Below are 19,037 nucleotides of genomic sequence, written 5' to 3'. Positions count from 1 at the left end.
AAACCCCTCTTAACCCACAGGGGTGGCTTTTCCACTTGCCCAACACTATGCCACAGTAAACCACTCCTAAAACCTCCATGCTGTTGCTCAGTGTTCCCTCCCACTCACTTAACCTTGGCCTCTTTTCCTCTGCCAGCCACACATATGTCCCAGATTTACCTCTCAGGGTGAATCCATGAGTCATATCCAGGTCTGCACATTTCCCTAGAAAGTACAGGGCCATTTTCCTAGAGTTGTACTCCTAAAACTCAGTTCTCAGTTAAAGGGTCTGGACATCCAGGTAGTCCCCAGGTGGTCAATCCTACATAATATGCAGCCGGGTTCCAAATATACTTTATTAAACCATGTGGCTTCCACTTTTTGACTCATTCAAATAGTGCATTAGTCCCCATCACGCACAAATGACTTTTCCAATGATTTTCCATCACAGACTTCATTTACATCAAAAAAGGGGCAAGATCACAATAACTTGGAAACAACATCATTTATATAGCACTTTTTCATACAAACACTGTAGCTCAAAGTGCTTTACAAGATGTCAAAGAGAAAGTTACAAGAAAAGAAGAACAAATAAGATTAGGCAATAATAATAAAGAATAATTAATAAAGAAAAAAACATTTATACTTTCTTAAAAAACAGATAAGTATCAAGTAGAAGAGTAGCATCCTTAAATACAATGTCATGATGCAAGTCGCTAAAGATGAGTCTGGGGATAAGAAGCTATGCGAGATGTGAAATGTGTAATTGGTCAAACGTGAGCTCTAAAACCAAACCTGGGAATGAAGGCCCAGAATGGGGTTTAAAGCTGTAAATTGGGATTACAGGTAGGAAAGGGAAAGACAAGGGTTGTGAGAGAAAGACATGAGAGGTAGAAAGAGAGAATGCATTTGGCAGTACTTTGGAGTTCTTTGAGTCAGGGCATCAAGGCTTTAACCTTTGCTGACACAATTTGTTTATCCTACTCATGTATTTGTTGTGTTGTAATGCAAAAACTGCAAGCTACAGACAAGATACAGCTGAACAAACATAGCTGGATTTTGAAGTAGAATACATTTTTTGCAATCAAAGGGAAGAATAACACTCTTAGTTATGGTATATTATATAAAGAGGGAGAAAAAAAAATGTGCGCAATAACAGCCTGTTCACATGGTTTTCTTAAGCAGTTGAAAGCAGAGCCAACTTTGTCCAATTTGGGAGCTGCTACAATTATGCAGACTGGGACCCCAAAGTTAAAGCACATTTTTAGATTCAAGAATTTATGGTTTAGAAAAGCAGCCCATTACATATTAATCAATCATTAAATAATTGTAATGTTATAAAGCCCTTTCCTTTAGTGATCACCACACAACTTAAAACACAGATATAGCAATTGTTTTCCTATATTTGTTCAGTTGTGACATGTTCAGTGACTTGCTGAGGTTCAGACAGTTACCTAAAGGCAAGGACTGAACCAGTGTCCTTGGTATATAAAGACCTGTGGCTTAGCCAGTCACCCCCATTCCCTTTATGGGATATAGATAGTTAATTTAATATGACCAAGAGAGGATCTACACTTGCAGAACCTGTGAGGCTTTAATAAGAATATCTGACTTATTATCTCCCTGAACAACTTGAGCAATTCTCAGTGCAGAGTTTATTGACATTTCTACTGCTGAAGAGGCACATTTGAAATAAATCTGCTGTTTGAAATTCCATATGTAACAGCAGGTTCACATCGTTTGAATTAATGAAATGTGTTATAGTGTAAATATTCATTGTCAATGCAGAATAAAGCACTGTCTGTTCATTTTCTAACTTGCGCTGTTAGGTACAAGGCAGGAATGAAGCCCATCACAGGGCAGACTCAACCACATATTCAGTCTCAACCATGTAGGCCAATTCAGCAATGCCAGTTTGCCTAAACGCTATGTCTTCTGGGATGTGGGAGGAAAACTGGAGTACCTTGAAGAAAACCCACACAGATATGGTTTATAACTTGAAAATGTCACACAGTCAGTGCTTGCGTTTGAGACTTGGAGGCTTTGAGGAAATTAGTATTGCTATAATTACATCTCCAGAGCCAGGTTCATGCATCATTGTTTTGATTAATAATACAACTTAAATCCATCCATCCTGTTTGGATGATTGCAGAGCCTTCTTGAATGTCAAATGAAGGAATTTATTGTATGATTGCTGAATAAAAAACTGCTTGTATTAATATAGAAAGGTGAGATAAAATCACTTGCATTTATTTAATGTACCTGAAATGGTGACTCCCATAGAAGAAGGTACAAACGTTAGTCTAAATGTCCTTATATGACAATCATCTTAAGAGAATTCCTCTGAGAAACAGTATTTCAAATACACTGCTTTTGTAACCACGAGAGAAAATGAAATAGACTTTTGTTATTTTCTACAACTGTGTTTTTTATTCACTGATTTGGGTCTTCTTTTCTGTATCAGCTATTGGCATCCATCATCTTCTTAAGCTTTGGAGTAATTGCTGCGTTCTTCTGCCTCATCGTGGATGGAGTGTTTATTGTGATGAACATTGTAAGTTGCATGGCTTTGTTTTAAATATGTGCAAGCTTTGGCTTGTCTGTAAGTCCCAGCATACACACAATAAAATATGTGAATCAATAAACACAATTGCATCTTTCACACTGAAAGTCACTAAATACATTTACCAGAATATGAAGTTATTGGAGGGATCAGCAAATAGATAGATCTTTATACGTCTGTGAAAATTCACTGCTTAATCTATGCATTTAAATGAATAAAGATATGTTAATTTTTAGTTTCTGGGATGAACAGTAAAAAAAAGATAAACAAACCTGATACACAATATGTTCATTGTATGTGGACAATGTTTCAAATATAACAGTTGGATAGAGGCTGAAACTACAGCTGGATACAATGTCAGTACCTCGCTGAGTTAAATCACCCCACACCCCCCAACCTTGATTTACTTATACTGAACCAATTTATAGACTCTTATTACATTAAAATGCACACCTTTGGCATACGGGAGAAAATCAGTGCTGCCAATAGTGTAACATATGCATTCAGCATCCTTATTCAACTCATTTAATTCAATTCTAGGGCATATGGGGGGGATACTATACTGACAGCATGCACAACACCACACTCACTCAGACTGACTCATACAAGGCTAAATTTAAAGGTGGCAAACTGGCATATCTAGGGGGAGTAAACCATATTAATACAAGGAAAGATGCAAACAGTGCTGGGATTTAAACCCAATCTCATGGACCTCTGTTGCAGCAGTGTAATGATGGTACCCCTGTGCCAGCTATAGAAAATACATGTATATGTAAAAGTATTTAGCTGATGGTTATTAAATTTCCTGGATCCAGGAGTATGCACAGTTGTTCTTGAAATTAAAGTGCACTTAGGCTGCAATATGCAGAGGAGGTGTAGTACACAACATCAGCAATGATGAATGGCTGGAGTCCCTTGCAGATGAAATCACCAGACTGCAGTTGTCCCTTTGGTGTCTGTATTTCTGTATATTTACTGTAGGTAAATATATATACTGCAGAGGAGGAAGGTAAAGAGAGTTGAACTGAGGGTAGGAACTTTGAATGTTGGCATTATGACTGGTAAGGGGGAGAGAGTTAGCCAACATGATGGAGAGAAGGAACGTTGATATACAGTATTATGTGTGCAAGAGACTAAATGGAAGGGGAGTAAGGCCAGGGCGATCGGAGGTGGATTCAAATTGTTCTATCATGGTGTGGATGGGAGGAAAAATGGATTAGGGATTATTCTAAAGGAACAGTATGTCAAGAGTGTTTTGGAAGTGAAAAGAGTGTCAGACAAAGTATTGATTATGAAGCTGGAAATTGGAGGTGTGTTGATAAATGTTGTTAGTGCATATGCCCCGCAAGTTGGGGGTGCAATGGGTGAGAAAGAAGATTTTTGGAGTGAGTTGGATGACATGATGAACAGTGTACCCAAGGGACAGAAAGTGGTGATTGGAGCGGATTTCAATGGACATGTTGGTGAAAGGAACAGAGGAGACGAGGAGGTGATGGGTAGGTATGGTGTCAAAAAAAAGAAGGAAGAAGGGCAGATGATAGGTGGATTTTGCAAAAAGGATGGACATGGCTGTGTTGAATATGTATTTTAAGAAGAGGGAGGAACATAGTGTGACGTACAAGAGTGGAGGAAGATGCACACAGGTAGACTACATCCTGTGCAGGAGGGTCAATCTAAAGGAGACTGAAGACTACAAAGTGGTGGCAGGGGAAAGTGTAGTTAGACAGCATAGGATGTTGGTCTGTAGGATGACGTTGGAGATCAAGAAGAGGAGGAGAGTGAGGGCAGAGTCAAGGATCAAATAGTGGTAGTTGAAAAAGGAAGACTGCACGGGTGAGTTTAGGGAGGAGGTGAGACAGGCACAGGGTGGCAATGAAGAATTACCAGACAGCTGGTGATTGCCTTCTAAGTAAGCAGAAGTAGTAAGGGTGACAGCAAGAAGGGTGCTTGGCGTGACATCTGGACAGAGGAAGGAGGAAAAGGAAATCTGGTGGTGGAATGGGGAAGAGGCTGGCGAAGAGAGATGGAGAAAGTAGACAAGCGTACAAGGAGATAAGGCGCAAGATAAAGAGAGAGGTGGCAAACGGTAAAGAAAAGGGGTATGATGAGTTGTATGAGAGGTTGGACACTAAGGAGGGAGAAAAGGACCTGTACCGATTGGCTAGACAGAGGGGCTGAGCCAGGAAAGATGTGCAGCAGGTTAGGGTCGTAAAGGATAAAAATGGAAACATACTCACAAGTGAGGAGGGTGTTTTCAGAAGATGGAAAGAGTACTTCGAGAGCCTGATGAATGAAGAGAATGAGAGAGAGACAAAAAGGTTGGATGATGTGGAGACTCAGGAATCAGGAAGTGCAATGGATTAGCAAGAAGGAAGTAAGGACAGCTATAAAGAGAATGAAGAATGGAAAGGCAATTGGTCCGGATTATATACCTGTGGAAGCATGGAGGTGTTTAGAAGAGATGGCAGTGGAGTTTTTAACCAGATTGTTTAATGGAATCTTGGAAAGTGAGAGGATGTCTGATGAGTGGAGAAGAAGTGTACTGGTACTGATTTTTAAGAATAAGGGGGATGTGCAGAGCTATAGTAACTACAGAGGGATGAAATTGATGAGCTACAGCATGAAGTTATAGTGAAGGAGTAGTGGAAGCTAGGTTAAGAAAGGAGGTGATGATTAGTGAGCAGCAGTAGGGTTTCATGCCAAGAAATGACACCACAGATGCGATGTTTGCTCTTGATGAAGAACTATAGAAAAGGCCAGAAGGAGTTGCAGTGCATCTTTGTGGACCTGGAGAAAGCATATGACAGGGTACCTCAAGAGGAGCTGTGGTATTGTATGAGGAAGTCGGAAGTGGCAGAGAAGTACATAAAAGTTGTACAGGTAATGTACAAGGAAAGTGGGACAGTGGTGAGGTCTGCGGTAGGAGTGACGGATTCATTCAATGTGGAGGTGGGATTACAACAGGAATCTATGAGTTGGAGACAGTGGCACTGACCAGAAAGCAGGAGACAGAGCCGGAGGTAGCAGAGTTAAAGATGCTAAAATTTGCATTGGGTGTGACGAGGATGGGCAGGATTAGAAATGAGTACATTAGAGAGTTGGCTCAGGTTGGACAGTTAGTTGGGAGACAAAGTCAGAGAGGCGAGATTGCATTGGTTTGGATATGTGCAGAGGAGAGATGCTGAGTATATGGAGAGAAGGATGTTAAGGATAGAGCTGCCATGCAAGAGGAAAAGAGGAAGGCCTAAGAGGAGGTTTATGGATGTGGTGAGAGAGGACATGCAGGTGATGGGTGTAACAGAACAAGATGCAGAAGACAGGAAGATATGGAACAAGATGATCTGCTGTGGCAACCAACGGGATCAGCTGAAAGATGAAGACTGCAGGTACAGGATGTAGATGTCTGCTTATTTGTTGAAGATTTTGAAGCAGTATTTTTGCTCTGCCTCAAAGCTCCACGGGCCTCATGTGTAAATGGTACATGCTCCCGTTTCCATGTGCACATGGTGATGTTTAAAAACTAAACTTGCTGTTATGCTACACACATTTTCACGCAGCCTCAGACCATGCATACACGCGTTTCTGCTCGGTTTTGTAAACGGGCACCGCCTAGCATCAAAGCACTGCTACTGTTTCTGTGTGGTTTCTATTTCTTTTTTTGATTTGCATCTATGACTGGGCTTTTTCAAATACAAAGAAATTAACTGCATATCATTTACAAATATAAGGCACCTGATTATAGTCAATCTGTAACAATATAATGGTGCATGGAATGGCCAAACTATTCCAACTACCATGGCTGCTGTAGCATTGTTAGAAGACATTGTAAATAGAAGAATTAGAAGAGAGCACATATTTAGAGATCATACTAATCTCTTATTCCATGATGACGACTGGCTTCTAAGTCAATTGTGATCTCCAAGAGCTATCCTGTTGGAGCTGTGTGCTGAACTGGCACCGGCTTTACAAAGGCAGACTTTTAGGAATTGTGCTCTACCTGCTCCTTTTGAAGCTCTGTCCACTCTCTGGGTTTTCGCTACAGGAGCTTTTCAACATGAACTGGCTGACTGATCCGGGTATTTCACAAACATCACTGAGTCACAACATGCCAGCTGTATGGGATGGTATTATCTGCTTGTCATCCAGATATATGGATTTCATTACACTGTGGTTGAACAGGCAGACATCAAAGCACAACTTGCAGCAATGTCCAGTTTTCCAAATGTAATCAGAGCTGTTGACAACACACAGATTTCTATAAAGGTGCCTTCAGAGAATGAATTTGATTATGTCAATAGAAAGCTGTTCCACTCTATTAATGTGCAAATTATCTGTGATGTGAAAATGCGTCTCATTAATGATAGATAGATAGATAGATACTTTATTAATCCCAATGGGAAATATCGCGGTGAGATGGTCAGGCTCAACTCATAATTCATTCATTCTGAGAAATACTAGTGTTTTGAGCAAACTTGAAAATGGTGTTGTGTGTGAGGGCTGGCTTCTCAATGAGATAAGACATTTAATATTACCTCTTTGGTCAAAATTATAAGTTACTGGTATGATGTAACACAATTCCTTAGGTGACAGTGGGTACAAGAGCGACATTATAATGGCAATATTGGTAGAACATACTAGAGAACAGCTTAAGGGCTGTTGGTGCTGCCTGGGTAAGACTGGTGGAGTGCTCCTCTTTAGTCCACAAAAAGAGTGTGGCATGGTGCAAGCATGTAGTGTGCAGCATAATGTGGCACACAATCGCCCGTTAAATGAAGAGATGCAGTATGATGAGCTGGGATTTATAAAGGGAAAGTGTGGAGAGCTTTGCTTATGCAGTGTTTTATGCATCTGATTTTGTTTTTTGTGTGTGTATGCACACTTCTAGTGTTGTCCATACGTCATGTTTTAGTTCGAATTCTATGCAAGGCGTTATGCATGAGGCCCCGGGTGGCTAGATTTGAATCCATTCTATTTATGGAGTTTAGAAGTTGTTCCTGTATCTGCTTGGTGTTTCATCCAGATACTCCGGGTTTCTACCCTCATCTTTATGTGTTCTGATTAAGCTGTCACTCTAAACTTACCCAGTTTATAACTGCACATTAGTCACCCCTGCAATAGATTGGCTGTTCACCTGAGGTTGATCCTTCCTTGCACCTGATGCTGTTGAGAGGACACAGCTCTGTACAATTCTAAAACTGAACTAAGTGTATTCTGTAAATGTATAGAGGATGTATTTTTTCCATTTTTGATTAACTTCTCTTTAAAACTTAGGACTCCTAACAGAATATACTATATGTACTGTACATCCATTTCATCACCTAATTTCACTGGTAGCTCAGTTCCCAGAGAAAGCACATTGTAGATTTTAAATATATGAATATTAAAATACAAAACTTTCTTGTGATAACAAATGTATCTTAATAATCTAATCATCATGACACATAAATATCAGATACTGTCATAGTCTATAGTTAGTACTTATAAAACATCAGAAACAGAAATATAAAAAGCAGTAACAGTCACACAGAATCATTATGCTGCCAGTTATGCATTCATCTATTGTCAGATTTTCTTAAAACATTTAAAAGCCTGTGGGTTCCTGCTTTGCATCTAATGCTTCCACTACCCATACTCGACTGATATCAAAACTGTGAAGAAGTTCCTGATCACATAAACATTTAAGAAAAGTTCAACTTATCACTATACTAACACAGAATATAATATATCTATACATGATCAAACCCATAAATTGTGGTCTGCTGAGCCTATTCTGACAGCACTGGGCACAAGGCTGGAACACACTTAAATGGCACTTCAGTCCACAGCATACTTATGCACAAACCTACACTCACGTCTATAATATAATATAATCTAATATATAAAATTCTACGCATAGAAGTGTGTGTGTCTGTTTGTCCAGCCCAGAAATGAGAGGTGGAGTCGGGCTAGGGGCTCCACCTCTGAACGTACACAAGCGAGGTGAGTGCGTCGGCAAAATGAAACCTCCTAGGAGAGAGATGCCCAGAGTAGTTCCTTTCAATTAACATCTGTACATTTCAATTTTTTTTATGACGATTTCAATAGTTTTCTAGGACCCCAGGCTTTTTACAGCACAGGCTTACACATATAATATAATATAATATAATATAATATAATATAATATAATATAATATATTATAATATAATATAATATAATATAATATAATATAATATGGGGCGGCACGGTGGCGCAGTGGGTAGTGCTGCTGCCTCGCAGTTGGGAGACCTGGGTTCGATTCCCGGGTCCTCCCTGTGTGGAGTTTGCATGTTCTCCCCGTGTCTGCGTGGGTTTCCTCCGGGCACTCCGGTTTCCTCCCACAGTCCACAGACATGCAGGTTAGGTGGATTGGCGATTCTAAATTGGCCCTAGTGTGTGCTTGGTGTGTGGGTGTGTTTGTGTGTGTCCTGCGGTTGGTTGGCACCCTGCCCAGGATTGTTTCCTGCCTTGTGCCCTGTGTTGGCTGGGATTGGCTCCAGCAGACCCCTGTGACCCTGTGTTCGGATTCAGCGGGTTGGAAAATGGATGGATGGATAATATAATATAATATAATATAATATAATATAATATAATATAATATAATATAATGCTTCTTGTATATGCCCCACCTGAATTATCCTGAAACAGGTGAGCAGGTTAAAAATCAAATAGATGTTATAAAGTAATATAATATTTTGTCTGTCTTTTTTTAAACAAAAAAACCATGAGGTATGTATATAGCGGCAGGTCTGGTAGTTTTAAATAGGAACCCTCTAGTCGATGTGAACAACATTCATTCAAAGTGTTTCTAGAGTGTTTTACTATTGAAGTACAGGTCTGTCACATGTACAGAGTACAATGAAATTCTTACTTGCATGTTTGACCAACACCTATTATAAAAATTGTGAAGTGTTATTTACATTTCAATAGTCTTAATATTCTGTGAAAGACCAGCCCGGACACAGACAGACACTGAGACCGCGAGAAGTCCAAAGACACATGTTTATTTTTTTCTCCTGCACACAACACCAAACAGTGCCCAAACCAACAACAATTTTGCTCACAGTCCTTCTCTTTCCTTTTCCTTCTCTTTCCACTGCCACCCAACTCCGGCTTTCTGAATGGAGTGAGGTGGCCCCTTTTATAACGCCCTGGATGTGCTCCAGGTGCTCCATGATGATCTTCCGGCAGCACTTCCTGGTGTCATGGAAGTGCTGCAGTCCATGGCTCCATAGTTCTTTGGGCGCCCACGGATGCAATCCAGGGGGGCTCCTCTCTTGCGCCCTGGGGAAAATATTGCCCCTCTCCCGGTCCTTCGGTCCTTCTCTTCTCCAGACATCCCGGTGGGGCAAGGTCCCTGGTCATCTGCCATAATTTCAATAACTGAAGATACTTAAGCAAATTACCCAGTGTATTGGAAGGCACAGTAAATAGCATTACTGCTTCTTAGTGCTCTGGTTCTTCCAGCGATTTCGTGTGTTTCTTCTGTGAACTCCAGTTTCCTTTCAGAGCTGAAAGACACCCATCTTTACAGTAAGCTGTGAATGTGCCTAGTAATAGTCCAGTGCATCAAAAAGACAAAGTGGATTCTTTCTAACCACACCACCATGTCAACATTAAAAAGATGGGGTGAGAACTATGACACTATGACTGCTCCCAAAGACAGGAGGATAAAAGCATCTGCTAAATTTTGAAATCAAACCCAAATCAACTGCCCTTCTAACATTTTGATGTAAATAAACATAAATTAGTATTTTATTAACTCAGCACATTAAAGTAACATTTTTCTTTTTGGGTTACCAGGACCTGAGACCTCTTCATGCAGGACGATGCCAATACTATGGCAGTGGGCATAGCTACCTATATGAAAATCTCTTTGCTTCGGTGAGTTACAAAATTTTTGTGTCCTCAGTATGAGGAATGTAGGACTGAAGTAAATTACCAGCCAGGATTTTACTCCTTCCAGTGTCAGCGAGCATCTCAATGAAAAGTCAAGTTCTGTGGGTTAACGTCTTATTTTCTTTATCTAATTTTGTAGGAAACAGGCATGCTCAAACAGTGCCTGAATGTGAAATGAAGGTCTGGAGGCCAAAGTTGTACAAATATAGATGATTTATTTATTTATTTTTAAAAATTTTTATTGATTTTATTGTAATCACACAACATTCTATACAAATAGATCAATTTTACAAGAATAGGATTGAGGACGAATCAACCCCCACCCCTGAGAAAGACAGCATGGGCAGCAGAATAAAAGTTAAACCTAGTAAAAATAAGCAAATAGATAGATTAATCATTGAATATAGATAAATGGAGAAGTAAAAGAAAAAAAAAGAGAATAAGGAGAGAGTCTGCTTCCTCAGTGCTTTAAAAACTTATTCTAAAATGTTACTGATTAGATCCTGCCAGGTTTGGACACATTTCTGCACAGATCCTCTAAGTGAGAATTTTATTTTCTCCAATTTCAAATAATATATAACATCAGTTACCCACTGACTTAAAAGGGGAGAGTTAGGATTCTTCCAGTTGAGCAAGATAAGTCTACGTGCCAATAGTGTAGTAAAGGCGATCACCGTTTGTTTGTCCTTCTCCACTTTAAGCCCACCTGCGAGTACACCAAACAGCTGTTAGTGGATTAGGAGGGATTGGGACACCAAGGCTGTCTGAGAGGCATTTAAAGATTTTGGTCCAAAATTATGTTAATTTGGTGCAGGCCCAAAACATGTGACCCAGTAAGGCTGGAACTTGATTGCAGCGTTTGCAGGTTGGGTCTTGCTCTGGAAACATTTTGGACAATTTTAAGCGAGACAGATGTGCTCGATATATAATTTTTAGTTGAATAATTGTATGCATTGTGCATATAGAGCTTGAGTGAATTTTCTGCATTGCTACCTTCCACTCCTTTTCTGATATGTTGAGGGAGAGATTCTTTTCCCATTATCGAGGTGCCACCGATAAAAGATTGTCTATCTTAAGATGCTTCCTACATTGGTTCCAAATTCTGAGTGAGTGAAGCACTATTGGGTTATTAGTATATTGGCAATAATTTGCATTTACTGGGGCGCAAAGCAAGGAATATAAAGATGAACTGCAGGATTTTATTTCTATTGCAGACCAAGACTGCATATGTTCATCTATTTGTGTCCATGTCCAGGTTTTAATATGTTGTATGTTTGCTGCCCAGTAGTAAAATTGAAAGTTAGGTAGATGATTTATTAAATAAACAAACGCCAAGGACAGGTAAATTCAGAAACACCAAAGTAGCAATTAAGCAGACTACAAATATAACAGAACCTGATGCACCTCTGTGCCTGCCTTTTTAAGTGTCCCAATCTCATCTCCTGTGTCACTCGCTAACTTCACGTCCACTCGCCAGTTAAACCCTTTGTGCTATGAGCTCAAGAAACTTGACCTAGGCTAGGTGTCACTTCAAGTCAACCCCAGACTTGCTGTCAGTGAGGGGGGCTTACCTGGTTCTGCAGCATGGACACCAAAGTTAGAGCTTCCTTCAGAGGCCCAAGGTTTTCCCACATGCCTGCAGCATTCAGTTGCCCTTAAACAGCCAGGTGTCCACAGAAGTGCCTTTTCTGCCTGTCTTAACAGAGATACAGTTCATCTTCATGCATTCCCTCTTGGAACTGTGTACTGCTTGTCAGCCTGAAGAAGATGTCTCTCTGCATCTTCCCTGGCCCTCCTGACTTACCTAAATGAGGGTCCGACAGCCCTAGCAACTGTTGGGTTGTGTGCCTCTGCCACATGGGGCAAAATGGGCATAGGTATGTCTCTCTCTTTTTATACTGGAACTGCTGCCTCATGGCTTCCAAGGCCAAAAAACACACGTGCAGGTAATACATAATGCCAGAGCTGCTATATGCTCATGTGACTGCGGCCATTCTCTGCTCATTTTTACAGGTGACTTGTCAAGGCCTCACTGAGTCCTGCAACCTTCAAGTTCGCAGTGGTACCTGTTACTGTTGTGACCTGTATGAATGTGCAAAGTAAGTGAACTTCAGATCTTTTGAAACAGTTCAGCGTGAAGAACACTTCATAGTAATTGGGGATCTCTTCAGTGCTCCAATGTTGGGGGAAATCTTGCTGTAGTGCAGAGCAGCATACAGTTTGCTAGATACAATGCTATCATTTAGGATATGAATATTTTAAATATGCCAATCACATCTTGCACAGATCTGTAAATGAAAACCACGCTACTTTGTACTTCTGAACAGAATCCCCAGAATGGCTACTTCTATGACACAAACTGACTTGTGTGCACAAGAGCAGAAGCCACCAAATCACATGCCATAGAGATGTTGATGTTCACTTCAGCAGTAGCAAAATGTTTGGTTGAAATTTCTTGGTTTGGGACATTTGTATTGTCCTTTTTAAATTCTTAAAAAATGCCCAAAATGTACGAACAGACAACTTTGCTTTCTTTTCTTTGTTTCAAACTGAAGTCAAGGTAAATTCAAGCATCACTAATGTCATGTCACTTTGCCAAAGTCCAGCACTGCAGCTCTAGTTAGTTAAGAACAGAGCTGGTCATTTTAATAGGAAAGAAACACCATTACAATGACATTCTTCTAAATTTATAATTGAGCAAACTCGGTACTAGGCACTGAGTGACTTGTAACACCTTAACATTTTAAGATTTATTGTCATGGATCCTCAATACTTAGACTTTGAGGCTATTTGGGCATTTTGGTTCCCCACATTTCAAACCATGCATGATCTTTTTATATTTTTCTCTGGACCCCTGCACATATAGATTCAAAAGAAAAACTGCAAACTGGAACATATTAGTACATCTCAGCCTCACCATATCAACCCATGTTTCATAAAGAAAAACATTCCACATATCACTTTTTCTGTTTTTTTTCCCTAAAACAATTCACAAATTAAATATTTCATGTAAGAACAAAGCTGAGTGAAGACAGTGGGCATTGCTGCCTCGCAGCTAAAGGAGCTCATATTTTATTGCCAGGCCTTTCACTGTCAGGGCACAGTTTGCACTGTCACTGTGATGTCCCTCCTGTAACTGGTGCTACCCATCCATTGCCTAAACCCAGTTATCCAGAGCAAGGTCTTATGGAGATGGAGCCTATTCCAGCAAGCATCAGGAGGAAGGCAGCAACAATCTCTGGCCAGGGTGCCAGTCCATTTAAGGGTGAACGCACACATAGACACATCAGGGGGTATTTAGCCTCAGCAATTCACCTAACCTTTCTGTCTTTGGATTATCGGAGGAAGCCCACATGATTACAAGCAGAACAAGTAAATTCCAGGCAGGGAGTACCTGGGACATGAACCCTGGTCTTCTTGGTGTGAGGCAGCAGTACCACTGTGTGCCCCCTATAAGATACTGTATAACATAAAAATAGGAAATAAGATTTAGTTTTATGAGTAATTAAATATTGTCTGTAATGTTTGTTTGATGTGTAGGATTTGGCTACACATTACATACTGTAAATAAATCAGTTTTGTCCTATCATTCTGTGCTCAGTGAGTAGAACCTTACTTTTTTAAGTGTTTCCCAATTTGAGCTATAAATTACAGATATATATGATACAAAAAATAATAGGGAATGCATGTTGAAAATTGTGCATTAAAACAATGAATTTCTTTACTAGAAAAACAGTTCAGAAAGTTCAGAAAATGTAATCTAGAAGTCTGCTGTGTAAATGTGAAATTGATCAGGAGCAGGTTGATAGACACATATAAAGGTACTGAAAGACAATGTAACAGATATGAAAGGCACTATATACTAGATAGATGGTTGTGAGCTAATGATAGATAGATAGATAGATAGATAGTTATGAGCTAATGATAGATATAATTTACACACAACTCTGTGAGTGGAAAGCATAAGGGAAAGTGGACTTGTGTTTTTTCCCGCTTCCCTTTCTGTTTGAATACTGCACCCTCTTCCTTGAATCACCTGCAGACTCCTGGGGGCAGCTCTGTTCTGACCCCTTTCATCACCTCCATGTCTACTTTGTACTCCTGATGTCTTGTTCTTTCCTCAGAGAAGACAAAGAGTGGCCTACATGCTGCTGCTAGTTGATGACAGAATGTGGCCAGTGTTTGTTAAAAGATAATAAACATTTCATTACAAACATTCTGAGAGCTGCTTAGTTGGAATGAAAGAAAACTTTCCCATTTATCTATCTATGCATCTATCTATTGATCAAGTGATGGTAATAGCTGAATTGCAGTATCATAGATAGATAGATAGATAGATAGATAGATAGATAGATAGATAGATAGATAGATAGATAGATAGATAGATAGATAGATAGATAGGGAGTGATCAGTGATAGATATAGATAGATAGATAGATAGATAGATAGATAGATAGATAGATAGATAGATAGATAGATAGATAGATAGATAGATAGATAGATAGGGAGTGATCAGTGATAGATAGATAGATAGATAGATAGATAGATAGATAGATAGATAGATAGATAGATAGATAGATAGATAGATAGAAAATAAGCTATCTATCTATCTATCTATCTAAGTAAAAGATATTTTATTTTTAATTTTTAAAATGACCTTTATTTTAAACAGTGACAAAAACATTAACAGAACAATATACACATTCAATTTACATAAAAAACCAAGTGTCATAATAAACAAAAGAGCTATACATTCGACCCCAACTACTCTCCTTGACACTCCTCCTACTCCGCATATTAATAATAAATTGAACAGGTAATAATTATTATACTACAAAGGCTACCTGAACTCCCCCTTTACACTCCTCCTACTCCGCACAATAATAACTACATGATGTTGATGCCCACCATTACTTTCTTGTTATTCCCAGTTGAACACCAGTTCACCCCCCTCCACAGCACACAGTACCTGTCATGTCCCCCACATGTCGCTAAACATTTCTAAATTGTTTGTTAGTTTATGGTACATGAAATCGAGTTTCAGTCTACTTTTAATTAAAACTTTCAAGAGCAGCAGAGCGTCAGTCCCCATGAGGTTCTTCTCTTTGTTTCTCCTTGTTTTTAAAATTGCCAACTTGGCCTGACCTAAGAGGAAGTTTCCAATAACACATTTATTCTTATTGTTTTGATAATAATTAATACCAAAGACAAAGCAAATATTAGAGAACTTAAAACCAAATCCACCAAGAAGAAAGTCCAAGAACATGAACAACGGCTTCAGCCGTTCACAGTGAATGAATAGATGAAAAATGGTTTCTCTCACATTACAGAACGGGCACTGGTCAGTCTCTGAAACTTTAATCGTAAACAGAAAAGAGTTTGTGGCTAAGGCCGAGTGTGTTATCCTCCACTGCAGATCTTCAAGTCTTTTCTGCAATGGGAGTTTATAATAAGCTCTCCATGAAGGTGAGATGTTCTCAGAGACCTGCAGTTCCTTCCTCCACAGTGTGTCTGGTAACTCCTTCATTTGATTATAAAATGTCACTTTAACACACAGTTTATATAGTTCTTTTTTGGTAAACAGTTCATACATAGATAGATAGATAGATAGATAGATAGATAGATAGATAGATAGATAGATAGATAGATAGATAGATAGATAGATAGATAGATAGATAGATAGATAGATAGATAGATAGATAGATAAGCACCAGACATCTGACAGGAGACCTAAAAGTCAACAACAAGTGGACTCTTATGTAACAACTAATTGTTTTTTAGAAACATGTTATGTAAACTATGCAAGTATGTGTATAATAAAACCAATTTAATTGATTCGTTTATAACTAAAAACTGTGGCCAGGTTCATGGCTTACTTTCAATAATACAAATGACAAAAACATTGCTAACCTAATTACAAATCATAGAGCATTTTTGATGACAGATTCTCTGTATAATTTAAAGACAGAAGAATACTTTTTGTTTCTTTATGCTTGTGTGTTTAACGGCAGGACATGTGTATTGAGACATCACTGTATTTCTGCAGCAGGGCTGTGATGCCATTTTGCGGAGACTCCAACCAGTTCACACACTTTAAAGGCATACAGTTCAATTAAAAACATGGTAATTGTAAGTGTAATGCATACCATCAATAGTTCCACCTTTACATTACATTGCTACATAAATCAGAATGGGACAGATAAGACCTTACTGCAGCGTCCTTTGCCTTTTCAACAGTATGGATGGACACTCTTACAAACAGCAGTGTCACAGCAGTTCAGTAGCACTTAAGCCGCTGACAGAGATGCTAAAGGAATATTTGGTGTTTTTCTTTTCCACAGTGGCGGATACCTGAATAATCATTATGAATTTGTGGGTGTGAAGAGTTGCCAGGATGTTCTCTCTCTTTATATGAAAATCTGGCTGTTAATCGTACTAAATTTCCTTGCATTCTTCCTTGGCATTCTGACTACAGCAGTGCTTGGCAGCATGAGGAATATGGTAAGGAAATGTATCTCCTAAGCTGTTTTTGAGTGCAGTCCATAGGTATTGCCAGGTTACTAGAAGTATTGCAGGATGGGCTCCCTGAGACTTGTCACTTAAACTGCCTGTGTTCCAAAAGTAACAAAATGTGTAAATATACTCACGGCCTTGTGGCCTTGGATAAAGTCATCAGCCAGACTTATAATCGTGAGAAAGAGTACATGTGGAATACAACTGGGGATCATTCTCATTTGTCCCTACTAATTTGTCTTTGAGAGCTATTTCTCAATTATCTTAATTGATATAAGCATTAGTACGTGGACTTATGCAACTTCTAGTATAATGCAGAAGAAAAACATTTACAATTAATGAAAATGGTATGCATTTAAAATCCAAACATATAAAATGAAGGCAACAGGCCAGGGTGGAGATGGACACCTGTTTTAAGAAATGTTTAGATGCTTGCTTGAGACTGTGAGCTGTGCTGCACACTTGCTAAGATTTCCTTACGCGTGACCCCTTCTAAGCAGATGGCACTCCCATTCCTCCAGACAATACATTTAAATGGTTAGGATTTCATGTTTTGCTTTTGTCCTCAGAGAGAACATGTCTCATGCTCTGATCTAACTACAAGGCTGTTGGACCCCTCACCAACCCGGCAAAGCCCTGATGACCAGAATCACACTCCAGCACTTTGCCCGAGTGCCCCATTTTTACAAGAAGCTGCAGTAAGTGGAGGATTCACAATAAACTGTTCTGACTTGTATCTACTACAGCCAATGTGTAATCCATATTAAGATCATTTTGTCTCATTTAATCATTTTTGTTTTCTAATATGATTACAGTAATGAAACAGATAATAGATTTTGACACAAACTCTCTGAAACTCAGTGATTTCCTCCCAGTTTAGTCAGAGATTAGACAAGTGGTCAACCCCAAATTGACAGAGTATTCTTGTCCCAGTTGCCCACATAGTGCTACGTCATGTGCCGTCCCATATACGCTTCACCAGCATTAACAAATTTGAACTAATTACGTATTTGACAAAAATTCTCTTTCCAGTCTTGAAACAGTAACAGGCTTATTACTTGTTCGGATAGTTTCCTTTACAATGCCATTGTTTGTATTCTTATTTCCAGAACCCAGTGCACCACTTTGCTGCAGCAGTTACCAAGGATCAGACTCCTGGCAGCATAACAGGCGGCACGAAGGCTGAATTGAGCTCCCCGCCATTTGCTCCACTTTGTCATTTAATGCATGGCGCAGGAAGTGGGTATCTAGCATGATCTGTTTTTCAAGCAGTGTTTCCAACTACGATTTACCTTCTTTTGCTTTCACATGTTATATAAAAGTTATTCCTAAGAACAACAGAAAGTATTATACTGCCCACAGACTGCTTTACTGTATTAGTGTGTGGGAAATGAAAGCTGAGCACCTCAACAAGATCTGGACCAGAGAGTGACCCCCAAAATAATCTTTGAAATCATTGTTGGAATGCAGGAAGTAAAGAATGTTATAACACAAATGTTATATTAAGGGCCTGTTCATCTCTAAGATGGTTCATATAGGGTAGAGAGTAAGAGGTCCTGTATCAGTTTGTGTTTTTTGCCATATGACCGATGTATATTTATTCCTTCTAGACTTAAAATTTAGGTGCTAATAATCCATAGCTACTATAGGACAGCTCATACATATAAATGCTTAGCTATGTCTGATAGTGCAGCTCTGTTGCTCACCTCAAAAGGTTCATGGGCAAATAGAAATCTGGTACACTATATTAATCCCTGAGGGGAAATTGTCATATCACATGACCTTTGGAGGTCAGAGTGCAGGGTTAGCCATTGTACAGCACCCCAGGGCTTTGCTCAAGGGTTCAATGGAGTAGAATCAGGTACCAGCACAAATCATTAGCCTCACAGCCACCACTCTGCCTTATAATGGCTCGGTTTGAAAGCCAAACACCTTCTGGCTTACTATATCAAAGCTGGTGACGTGATGCAAATAATACCACAAGTACAAGCAGAAAAGAGTTAGATATTAGAATGCCAGCCACAATGACGGAAGTGGCAGTCCTCCCTTCGAGTCTGATCAAGATCGA

General features: G+C 39.4%; 1 protein-coding gene across 4 annotated transcripts in view; it reads left to right on the top strand.

Moving 5' to 3' along the window:
- Positions 1 to 18,264, top strand: part of LOC114645449 (transmembrane protein 255B) — a 32,849-nt gene extending 14,585 nt beyond the window's left edge. For 2 of the 4 annotated variants that reach the window (XM_051922346.1, XM_051922345.1), the window contains 5 exons: positions 10,362 to 10,442; positions 12,471 to 12,556; positions 16,798 to 16,957; positions 17,539 to 17,667; positions 18,079 to 18,264. In XM_051922346.1, the coding sequence (XP_051778306.1) occupies positions 10,362 to 10,442; positions 12,471 to 12,556; positions 16,798 to 16,957; positions 17,539 to 17,667; positions 18,079 to 18,225 (603 nt within the window). In that variant the 3' untranslated portion in view covers positions 18,226 to 18,264. Of the gene's footprint in view, positions 1 to 2,443; positions 2,534 to 10,361; positions 10,443 to 12,470; positions 12,557 to 16,797; positions 16,958 to 17,538; positions 17,672 to 18,078 lie in introns of all 4 variants that reach the window. The other 2 variants (XM_051922343.1, XM_051922344.1) reach the window with 2 other exon arrangements.
- The last annotated feature ends 773 nt before the right edge of the window (positions 18,265 to 19,037 follow it).

This window comes from Erpetoichthys calabaricus, chromosome 2, assembly GCF_900747795.2.
Source record: "Erpetoichthys calabaricus chromosome 2, fErpCal1.3, whole genome shotgun sequence".
Lineage (NCBI taxonomy): Eukaryota > Metazoa > Chordata > Cladistia > Polypteriformes > Polypteridae > Erpetoichthys > Erpetoichthys calabaricus.
The sequence above is the reverse complement of the archived record's forward strand: the minus strand, read 5'-3'. Positions and strand labels throughout refer to the sequence as shown.